Genomic DNA, 12476 nt, shown 5'->3' on the forward strand with positions numbered 1-12476 from the left:
CTGTTTACAAGTGATCTCATTTCCTGGCTTTTATTTGGAATCCTTTTAAAAAATAATTTCTTACCTTGCCACTGCTTTCACTTAAAAGATTCTTCATTATTACAATCACATCAGAAATCTTTGACTGAATAACATTTTCTGATGAATTAACCAGATGTGAAATGACAAAGAGGGCTTTTATCTTCTCTCGTTCACCATTCTTGAGTTGATGGATCATGAATTCCAACACCTTCCCCACACAGGCAGTTGCTGCAGAAAAAAAAGGTCTGTATGATCTGGTTCAATGATGTGACTAAAACATTCATTCAAGGGAGCATCCAATTACTTACCAATCCTATCGAAACATCGCAAGACTTCATAATGATTTTTTACAGCAGCAGGTTGAGCATAATCTGGGAATGGGCACACCTGTAAAGAAAAAAATTAAATTTTAGTGTAAACAATTTCAATAACAAGAAATGCTGTTGAAAGAAGTAAATCTAAACTTCCTGGCAGATGTAAATGGTATGTCAGGCAGGGATGAACTCAGAATCTTTCCTTTTGCAGGTAATGCTCCACTATTTGAGCTATTCAGGCACCATTCATGACCTATCCTCACATCTATACTTCTATCAGTACATCTCTTATTTTTCAAATGTCACAGATTCTCTTCTGCATACCCGCTGGACTAGCATTCGTGCGAGTATGGAAGTTTGGGAAATAAGAGAGATGTACTGGCAAAGTTAAAGCTGCAAGAGCAGGTTGTGAACTGTGGCTGGTTAATTAAGTAAGAGCAGCATTGCCTGCAAAAGGCACTTAATCTTAAGAGACTTAACCTGGCACACAGTTTAAATCTGATAGGAAAATTCAAAACAACACAAACTCCACCGCTAAGTGAAAGACCCTTTCTGGAAAGAAGATCAACATCCATACTGTCACAAGGACAAAATGTATGGAATAAGGAACTTTTTATTATGTATTGAGATAGTTTTCTGTTCCCTTCGTGCATAGAAATTTGAAGTGTAAAATTTTCTGCCTCTGCACAAGCTTCATTAGTCTAATATTTTCTTCATAACTGGTACTGGAGTGTAATTCTTAAAAAAGGATACAATAACACAGAAGTTGGTTTTATCCTGCTGTGTCTAATTTCAGGCAGGATTCTGTACGGCTGTTTTCTTTTTACTACATTTCTGAGTGTTGTTGCCCCAAGCCTTTTCCAAAATCTAGTATTTAAGTAACATTCTGCATGTGACTTTACTATTCCTTACTGAACAGAGGTTTTACAATAGAAAGTTCAGATTGGAATATCAACTATTACGGAAAGGATAGATAGCTACTCACAGCAAAGATAACACACTAAGTTGCAGACAGGCACAATGAAAAGACTGTTACACACTACTCTTTCAGTCAAAGCTTTCTTCAGAAAAGAAAGGAAAACCCACTCACACACATAAGAAAGCACACCTCATGCACTTATGACCACTATCTCTGGTTGCTCCAGCAGAACTGCACAATTTGCAATCTGGCTAGAGTGGCCGGAGATAGCGGTCATGTGTATGTGAGATGTGATTGCTTGATCGAATATCTGTGTGTGTGTGTGTGTGTGTGTGTGTGTGTGTGTGTGTGTGTGTGTGTGTAATGGCCATACCTACATATCTACAGCTTAGTGCCTAACAGTCATTTCACAGTGCTCTATCTGCAGCTCAACATGTGATCTATCCATTGGTCAACATTTCCTTTGTACATTGTAAGAGGGGAAGAATCTTAGTAGTAAACAGGCAAGTAGTTTTGAAATTACAGAACAAAGGATTCAATTAATTACATGCTCCACAGATCACTTGAATCATTCTTTTATCAAAATGTGGAATGCGTCAGTTTACAATATGTTTCTTATGGTTCAAGTTTTCATGAATATGTACACCCCAAAATTAGGAGTAGTCTACCCTATTTACTGACCTCTGTTCATGTGCAACATCACTTGTTGGTATGACAGTTGTACGTAAGTGGACATAGTGTGCTTTCTCAAAACTTAGGGAGAGTCCCTTTTCAGAGAACAACTTAATAATTCTTTGAAAAATATCATTAACAGTTTCTTCTGTTGCCTTCTCGCTACTGATATCTATTATAGCATTAGTACAATCTGCAAAAACTACCAATTTGCTTGCTGAATGTTATACGGAAAGTCATCAAATATATAAGGAATAGTAGTGGACCCAAAATTGAACCCTGTGGGGCTTCCTTTATGATTTACCTAATTCACTAAAATTTTCTACCCTTCCAACATTGTTTCAATTATTCAGCACAACTTTTTTGCATTCTGTTTGTAAAGTATCATTCAAACTAGCTGTGTAAAGTCATGAATTTCATAAAACTTGAGTTTTTCCCAGAGTGTAACATGACCTACACAATCAAACACATCGGAAAGATCACAAAAAATACCAACTGGTGATATTTTATTATTTAATGCTCATAATATTTGGTGAGTGAATGTATTAACAGCGTTCTCAGATGAGCAACCCTTCTGGAATTCAACCTGTGTTACACTAAACAAATTGTTTTCACAGAAGTGAGAGACGACTCTTGACAGCATTACTTTTTCGAATACTATGGAAAAAGAAGCCAGTAAGTCAACTGGATAACAACCATTCAAGTCTTTTTTGTCACATTTTTTGTGAAGGGGTTTAACAATAGGTTTTTTTAAACTGTTCAGAGAAATTTCCCATGCCAGCGATGCATTACATATATTGTAAGGACATTACTTATTAAGATGAACAGCGTTTCAGAATTCACTTTGAAATTCCAACAACACCCCATGAGCTTTGGGTTTTTACAATGTTAGAATTATATTGACTTCAGTGAACAATGTTGGCCCTATTCCTAGTCACTCAAAGTTTTGTGAGGTGACATTTTTAATACATTCTCTTGCTACTTCACCTGAACTACGAGGTCTGTTAAAAAAAATTCCAGAACATTCTTGAGTTCCCGCCAATGGTGTGCTGGAGCAAAATGCATTTGGCGTAGCTGCATACTCCAGGGTTTAATGTATAACTGCTGGAAGTTTTATTGTTGTATGTATGTTAGTTATTGTATTGTCATGTATTCAGTAGAACGTTGTGTTGTACAGTTCGCGAATTTCAAGATGGCAGAGTAAGGAGCAGCAGTGCGCCTGCATTAAATTTTGCATGAAACTCAAGATCAAGTTTATAGAGAGAGACACACCAAATGATGCAGAAAGCCTATGATGATGAGTAATTAAGCTGTACTCAGTGTTACAAATAGTTCACACAGTTTAAAAATGGCCAGAAGTTAATGATGACCCCTGTACAGGACGTCCTCCAATGTCTGACGACAATGCTCTTGTCAGGAACGACAATGAAGTTGTGCGTGCCAATAGAAGACCGAGTGTCTGAGAGATTGCAGAAGAGTGTAACATTTCAGTTGGATCATGTCATGAAACCCTGACACAGCATCTAGGAATGCGTCATCTTGCCACCAAGTTTGTCCCATGGCTCATGAGTCGAGATTAGAAAGACCTCCACCTCACAATCTGTGAAGGGCTCTTAGATCGCGCATATCAGAGCATTCCTTAAGAGAATCAGAATGGGTGATGAGACATAACTGTTAATCAATGGTACTAGTGGGACATGTGATGGCTGCAAGAAAATTTGAGAAGGAAACAGCCTGAATGTGGCTGGACAATTCATGGCTCTTGCATCACAATAATGCACCTCCACTTTCATCCTTCTGGGTGTGTGACTATTGCACAAAAAATGAAATTACTGTGATGCTTCATCCTCTGTACTCTCCAGAATTGGCCCCTGCGGATTGTTTTTTTAACTTACAAAGTTGAAAACCCCATTGATACGACAAAGATTGGCAGTAACAGATGACAAAAGAAAATTTGCAGACAGTGCTTCATACAGTCCAGCAAGAGGCATACCAAGCCTGCTTCTGGAAGTGGAAACGGTGCTGGGAGCATTGTATGAATTGTGGAGGAGAGTGTTTCGAAAAATATCATTCATTGTGAGTAAAATGTAAACATAGACAAATTTCGTTGTCAAAGTTATGGAATTTTTTGAACAGACCTTGTATTTAATACTATTTTTGCTACTACATTCAGAAAATGACTTAAAAGTACTCACAACTTGTGAATTATCAGTCACAAATTATCATTTAGTTTAATTGTCATGGTGCCTTGCACACACACACTGGTTGCCTTGGCCCCATAGTTTTAATTTTATTATCTGCTTTATTAATTTCTGTCAGGACATATATACTTATTGACATTTTAACGATTTTCCTTAAAATATTACACTATTGCAGTGTGCAAGTAACAGCTCTTTAATTATTCAGACCTTTAAATAAATTTCCCTCTTCCTCTTACATGAGATTTCAATTTTCTCAGTTATCTGTGGATTTTCTGAATAACTTTTTAGGAAATCATCTTTCAAATATTGATGTAAAATTACTATGGATATTTAATTTGATATTAGCATCTCTTTCTACATATACAGTTACTTCTATCCATACTACCTCTTGGAACATACCCTTAAAACAATGTACCCTCTCCTCATTAATAAGCCTCATTGCTTTGTATGTTCATTTTCCCTGTGCTGTTCGTAGTAATAGATGGCAAATCATCGAGTAAAACTGAAGTGATATCAGATGTTCCCCAGGGAAGTGTCCTGGGACCTCTGCTGTTCCTGATCTATATAAATGACCTGGGTGACAATCTGAGCAGATCACTTAGGTTGTTCACAGATGATGCTGTAATTTACCGTCTAGTAAGGTCATCCGAAGACCAGTATCAGTTGCAAAGCGATTTAGAAAAGATTGCTGTATGGTGTGGCAGATGGCAGTTGTCGCTAAATAACGAAAAGTGTGAGGTGATCCACATGAGTTCCAAAAGAAATCTCTTGGAATTTGATTACTCGATAAATAGTACAGTTCTCAAGGCTGTCCATTCAACTAAGTACCTGGGTGTAAAAATTACGAACAACTTCAGTTGGAAAGACCACATAGATAATATTGTGGGGAAGGCGAGCCAAAGGTTGCGTTTCATTGGCAGGACACTTGGAAGATGCAACAAGTCCACTAAAGAGATGGCTTACACTACACTTGTTCGTCCTCTGTTAGAATATTGCTGCGCGGTGTGGGATCCTTACCAGGTGGGATTGACCGAGGACATCGAAAGGGTGCAAAAAAGGGCAGCTCGTTTTGTATTATCGCGTAATAGGGGAGAGAGTGTGGCAGATATGATACGCGAGTTGGGATGGAAGTCATTAAAGCAAAGACGTTTTTCGTCGCGGCGAGATCTATTTATGAAATTTCAGTCACCAACTTTCTCTTCCGAATGCGAAAATATTTTATTGAGCCCAACCTACATAGGTAGGAATGATAATCAAAATAAAATAAGAGAAATCAGAACTCGAACAGAAAGGTTTAGGTGTTCGTTTTTCCCGCGCGCTGTTCGGGAGTGGAATGGTAGGGAGATAGTATGATTGTGGTTCGATGAACCCTCTGCCAAGCACTTAAATGTGAATTGCAGAGTAATCATGTAGATGTAGATGTAGAACCCACCTCAGTGCTGTAAGGCACTACAATATTTCTTCCCATTAATTGTGGTTCATTATCAGACAGTCCATTAACAATTACAGGCACAACATTTTTCAGCCTGAGCACTGTCTATGAAAATGGTATCAATCTGGGTCCTACTCTTTGATGCACAAGAGTTGGAAAATTACCTACTGAAATTAGGTCGAAACACCCAAATAATGATTCCAGTTCATTTTCCCTGTCCTTATCTTTTAAAAAATCTGTTTTCTAATCTCTACAAACTACTAACTGTTTCTTATTGTCTGATGGGTAGCTCTACAATGCATCTAATTTCTCAGAAATAGCTGAACATTTCCTAGAGGGGATTTGCAGAGAGTTACAACTACCAGAGTAGTATTCTGCCTTGTAGGTTCCAATCTACATAAAAACTGTTTATTTCAATATTTTTGGCTTTGTGTCCATATTTTATAAATATTGCAACTCCTCTTTTTCCATATTTACTCTTCACAAAAGTTTTGTTAGTCTATAATCTCTTATACTTAACTTCTCCATCTCTACGATTACACAGCATTAGTTATCACAGGGGTTTTGCCTTGCGTGCATGTCCCCCATCGTCCCCCCCCCCCCCCCCGCCCCCCTTTCTGCATGATGCTCAGTTGAGCTGTCCTTCCCCCTCTTTTCAGGTGCAGCCCAAGATTTGTGTATCCCCATCTCCCAATTGTAGCAACAGGCCCAGCACAGATGTGAAACTTTGTTTCAGTCAAAAGCAATCTACTCAGTTATTTTTTTACATGGTTACCAGCTGTGCTAATTCAGAGCTGGTTATGGTGCTGTAAAATCTCCAAAAACCACACACGAGTATGCGCTGTTGCTGCTCCTATTCTGTTCTGCATACACTTGTTACTAGCTGGCATCAGCTACATGTTCCAGCTTTGTTCAAACTGACATTTGTCTGTGTGGTTGGTCAGGGTGCAAATTCAGTTTGTGACATTAATATTTTTTATAAGAGTGGGTCAATGGCCAACTCACTCCCCTCCTATCCCCCACCCCCCTAAAATGCTTCATAAGCACAGGGTTTCAGGAGAATGATATCATATGGATATTAAAATGATCAAGGTCTTATCAGCTTGGCTACATGTTGATTCACAGGTTATTAAGAAGTAAGTTTTAACCTGTCATTGATGACGAAATCATTAGAGATGATGTGTGTTCTGACTGGACACAATGGGAAAAGAATTCTGTTGCTTTCATTTCAAAGTCAATATTTGCCAAATGATGTAACAAACCCACAGAAAACTAAACATGTTTGCCAGATGGGAATTTGAATCTCACTCCTCTCCTATGTGAGATACATCTGAACCATTGCACAACCTCACTCACTCAAAGATTATACAAAGAAAACATTAAAACAGGACTAATACTTATATAAAAGAAAAACGAATTAAGAAATTAATTATATTAAAGAAAGAGGGTGAGAAAAGAGAAATAAAATCAGTATTTGGTAAGGACAGAAGCAGATGAGGTTAAGAGCCATACCTGATAATCCAGGTTCTCACCAGCTCATCTGCCATCTGCCCCTTCACCCCCCCCCCCCCCCCAATCCACCCCCACTTTATTTTGCCCTAGAGTAGAGAAGGAATCTGTAGTTCTGGAAGATATGAAGTCTGTGTGAAAAGGGAACAGAAAAGGAAACACATTAAAGCAAAGAATGGAAATCTACAAAACGCAGTATATACTGACTACTGGCTACTGAAACTACCACTGACATAATGTGGTATCCTCAGCAATGTTCACTTTCCCATGCCAATATAAGACTTAACTGAAAAAGAAAAAACTAGTGCTCCAAATATCACTCACCATTTCAAAAAGTACATTCAGCAAGTTATCAGCATGAAGTTCTAGACAGCTTTTACTATGCTCAACTGCAACCAGCAGTACGGCAGCCAAACACTGTGATATGGCATAGGAATCAACATTTCGCCGGTAAAGGTTCAGCAAGATTGGAATCAATCGTGGAAGTTGCTCAAAAACTTTATCTGTCTCCAAGATTGAAAACATAGGTCCTAAAGCTTGTAGCACTGCTTCACATACCTGCAATGAACCAACAGTAACAGAAAGTGTACAATAAAGATTACTACTTCTAAATCATATTACGCTTAAATGGAGCACACAAATGCCCAGCCATATCTGACACACAGGACTTCGATATATCAAGAAATTAAACACGTGTGATAATGAGTTAATGTCACAGCACAAAGGATCATGTCATGACAAAGCCAGACACCAACATTATAACCAAAGAATACACATTACGAATTAACTCTCCAACTAAAACCAACCTTTGGTTCCCGTGAATTTATCCAGCTGCTTACAAGCACATCATAAGCAATACTTATCTCTGTGGAGAATGAATCTTTCTTTACTGTATTGTCTGGAGCTGTATCTATATTAGCCATATATTCCAAAATTGCATCACCAAATCTACCCAACGCTAAAACATAAATTAACAACAGTAAGTTTCAAGCAACTTTTGTACATGAATCATTTATTAACAAAATAAATTACAGTACTAACATTATGCTTTATAGAAGGAATCCTTGTACTCCATGTCACACTTAATTTGTTAACAATCTCTCTCCTGTAGCTACGTAATAATCAAAAACAAACTGAAAAAGCTATCACATTTCTACAAAAAACTTACAAGAATTCAACAAGAGAAGCAAGTAGCAGTCAGAAAGCTGGGTTCAACATCACAGTATCTTATTTGAGCTGTCTTATTTGAGATGGTTCGTATTTGCTGTTTCATGATTTGCAAGCAACATCCTAACCATTAAAAAATGGAGTGGTGGTGGTGGTGGTGGTGGTGGTGGTGGTGGTGGTGGTGGTAGGGCGATGGTGGTGAAGGGGGCCAGAGATGACTAAGCAAAGGACCTGGAAGAGCAGTTGAACAGAATGGATAGGCCCTAGTGTCTTGAAAGGAGGATATAAACAAGGATAATGGAATGTCATCTAATTAAGTCGGGTGATGCTGAGGAAATTAGATTTGGAAATGAGACACTTAAAGTAGTGGATGGGTTTTGCTATTTGAGGAGCAAAATAACTGATCCATTAAGTTTCGGGTGTGCAGCCGCAAGAAATCTCATTCTTCTTCTAATATTTCGGCTGTGTAACGTTCAGCCATCTTCAGAGTGAGCCGCAAGACTGCTGCTCCAGTGCTCGCTTTGTCCCTTTATACTGTTTTACCGCACGACTGCGCATGCGGCCACAGATGCAAATGCGCCAGAGACGTTGGACGGCAGAGACGTGCATAATGCGCGAGTTGTATCTATGACTCCACACAGTTGATCTGTGTTGGCATATCGATATATCATTGTGAGCTGCACTGTGACTACAAGTTGGCAGCGGCAGAGCACTGTATTGATAATGGTCACAGTATGTTGTATGACAACGTTGAAATTTTGGCAACTACATCATCCTTTTGGGACTCTATAGTGAAGGAGGCAATTGAAATTCGCTTGACGACGAATTTAATTAATAGAGATAGTGGTTTCAATCTTGATAAATCCTGGAATCCAGCACTTGCTGTAATAAACTCGCAAAGACGTCGTCACAGTGCAGCTCACAATGATATATCGATATGCCAACACAGATCAACTGCGGAGTCATAGATACAACTCGTGCATTATGCACGTGTCTGCCGCCCAACGTCTCTGGCGCATTTGCATCTGTGGCCGCATGCGCAGTGGTGCAGTAAGACAGTATAAAGGGACAAAGCGAGCACTGGAGCGGCAGTCTTGCGGCTCACTCTGAAGATGGCTGAACGTTACACAGCCTAAATATTAGAAGAAGAAAGAGATTTCTTGCGGCTGCACACCCAAAACTTAATGGAACAGTCTTTGTGCTGCCAAAATCTGAAGATTAACATCAAAATAACTGATGATGGTCGAAGTAGAGAGGATACAAAATGTAGACTGACTATGGCAAGAAAATTATTTCTGAAGAAGAAAAATTTGTTAACATCGAGTATAGATTTAAGTGTTAGGAAGTCTTTTCTAAAAATATGGACGATAAATAGTTTAGAAAGAAGAGAATAAAAGCTTTCAAAATGTGGTGCTACAGAAGAATGCTGAAGATTAGGTGGGTAGATCACGTAACTAATGAGGAGGTACTTAACAGAATTGGGGAGAAGAGAAATTTGTGGCACAATTTGACTAGAAGAAGGGATAGGTTGGTGGGAAATGTTCTGAGGCATCAAGGGATCACCAATTTAGTATTGGAGGGAAGTGTGGAGGGTAAAAATTGTGGAGGGAGACCAAGAGACGAATATGCTATGCAGATTCAGAAGGATGTAGGTTGCAGTAGGTACTGGGTGATGAAGAAGCTTGCACAGGATAGAGTAGCATGGAGAGCTGCATCAAACCAGTCTCTGGACTGAAGACAACAACAACAGTGGTTTCCCTGTGGCGAGAGTCCAAAAATCATGTTGGGTCACCAAAAAGTCTCTGAAATTAATCTACAATAACAAAAATGAACAATAGCTATCCATGACAGTTCTAGAACTGAACAAATATAGAAAGAGCCTAATATATTTCCTTTGAAGTATAACACACTGTCAAACTTTCAGAGGTGGTAGTACGAACCAAAACAAGAAAACAATGGCCAGTAAACATGGTCTCTAAGAGCTATGAGTACTTATTCAGTAACAGAGAGATTTTTCACAGTAGCGAAGATGAACAAATGCTCATAACTCTTAAGGTATGCCTTTCAGAGATTATGTTTACTTTACACTTTTCTTCTTTCGGTCCATTTTGTCAGCGGAGTTCTGTTTCACCCTCTTTATGCAGACATAACATTACTAGTGTGAATACTAAAGAGGAGTACAGAATAACAATGTAATATCTACCAACTAACAGCAAGAAACAACTGTAGTATCAGATACTACCACATGTGAAACAAAAACATATGATGCCCTTTACGATACAGCATGTGTAAAATTTTAAGACAAGACTCCAAGAACAAAAATTAAACTCCACAGCAATAAAATTGGACTGAATGTTCTAAATCTCTGAAACAGCTCTCATCGTAACTCGCCAAACATTTAACTGAGGCCCCTTCACCCTGAGATACCACTACTTATAAATCATTATCACACACTAAGCAGTTCCATTTCTTTATCTTTATTAATTCCAGTCAAGAATCTACTTTTTTGTTTCCGTTTTTACCAGTTCTGTTGTCCATTGTGAGACCCAAGTTAGTCCCAGTGTATACTGTGTTCAAATAACTTACGGGTATGCAGCCAGGTGATGTCACTGACAACCGCCAATACTTCCACAGGTACCCAACCTATCATTTTCAAGATACACTGCAGCACATAAGGGCTGTGCAAGGGAATTTAAAACCTCAATTTGCAGTGCACTTTTGTAAAGACACACACACACACACACACACACACACACACACACAAAGATGACTGATGTCAGACGGTATCAATATCGAAAATTAATAACCAACCGGTGAGATAGCATTAACCCTATCACTCTGTTTGTTTTACAGGGGAGAAAGCAGGACACAGAATTTAAGCAAAAACCTAATCTCTATTTATAAGGTTACTAGCTAATTTTAATTTCAACTGCTTCCTTAATAACACTATTCCAATAGCTGGAAGTGCATGCCAGAATCTCCGTGTTAGAAGTGCATGCCAGAATCTCCGTGTTAGAAGTGCATGCCAGAATCTCCGTGTTAGAAGTGCATGCCAGAATCTCCGTGTTACGTTCCATAGGCTGACCAGTACGACGAAATGTCCTGCGATAGCAGACTGGCTCTGCTGCTATAAACATGTGTGATGTTTATAACTTTTATATCAGTCCTCCACAGTTTTGATAATCTGATCAATATATGACAAGCCACAACTGCAAGGACTATGAAACATGCCCACTTTTCAAAAACCAAGATCATCCTTTACAGCCTCTAAAAGGACCCTAATTTTAGATGGTAGTCAAAAAACACATTTTACATAATATTTCTACAAAATATGACCAATGCTATAGAAATGCTCCATGCATAAGCCAGAAACACCATAGACTTTGATGTCACCCCGGGACTATCATCACTCACCTGGTGTGTGGCTGGTCAATAGTGCAATACATGTATGATCAGTCTTCTGCTATAAAAATTCTAATGAACAGTGACCTCAAGCTGGGCTAACTAGGCTGATAAACTCTCAGAGCATGAGGCAATGTGGGCCATGTGAAGCAAGATACAAAGTACCACTTTATGCTGAGCTAGATGGTGATAACTATCAACCTGTAGACCCAAGTCAGTGTGAGTAGGCTTTCTCTAAACAGCAGGTCCCAACAGACCATCAGTGTTCTTCCTGACCAACACATCAAGAAAGAGAAGGCAGCTATCCTTTTCCATCTCCATTGTGAAATGAATTTTCAGGTGGATCGAATTCAGTAGTTCTACAATGTCATTCAAATTCTCATGGCCATGAGGCTAAGCAACAAAAGTATCGTGTGTGTGTGTGTGTGTGTGTGTGTGTGTGTGTGTGTGTGTGTGGGTGTAAGACGCGCGCACGCGCAGGGGGGCACACGTTTCCCAGCCACCAACTCCAAATGGTCCTCCAGGTCTTCCATAATCAAGTTCGCAATAATAGGTGACATTGGGCTTCGCATCACAACTCCACCCGCCTCCTGATAGTACCACTCATTGAATAAAAAGTAAGTGAAGTCAACACATGCTAAAATAGGTTTGTTAATTTGACACCAAACCTAATCTTACGCAACCATAACAAATCAGACAAAGGAATGCGAGTGAAGAGGGAGACCCCATCAAAAATTACTAGAGCATCAGAGTTATTCAAACACATTCCCTCTAATTGATGTAAGAAATCTGCTGAGTTCTTAATGTGATGCTCACAACAACCTATGAGTGAGCTCAAA

The 12476-nt window shown here is 39.0% G+C and overlaps 1 protein-coding gene across 5 annotated transcripts in view; it reads right to left on the reverse strand.

Moving 5' to 3' along the window:
• The window catches only part of LOC126162203 (maestro heat-like repeat-containing protein family member 1), a 275479-nt gene that overhangs the window by 223232 nt on the left and 39771 nt on the right, over positions 1-12476 (reverse strand). For all 5 annotated transcript variants that reach the window (XR_007535034.1, XM_049918545.1, XM_049918542.1 and 2 more), the window contains exons 6-9: positions 7875-8026; positions 7393-7626; positions 330-408; positions 65-249 (exon numbers count right to left, since the gene is read on the reverse strand). Coding sequence is in view for 4 of the 5 variants with exons in the window: in XM_049918545.1 (XP_049774502.1) it covers positions 65-249; positions 330-408; positions 7393-7626; positions 7875-8026 (650 nt within the window). In the remaining variant the exon portion in view is untranslated. The remainder of the gene's footprint in view (positions 1-64; positions 250-329; positions 409-7392; positions 7627-7874; positions 8027-12476) is intronic.

The sequence above is a fragment of the Schistocerca cancellata genome, chromosome 2 (assembly GCF_023864275.1).
Source record: "Schistocerca cancellata isolate TAMUIC-IGC-003103 chromosome 2, iqSchCanc2.1, whole genome shotgun sequence".
NCBI classification, from domain to species: domain Eukaryota; kingdom Metazoa; phylum Arthropoda; class Insecta; order Orthoptera; family Acrididae; genus Schistocerca; species Schistocerca cancellata.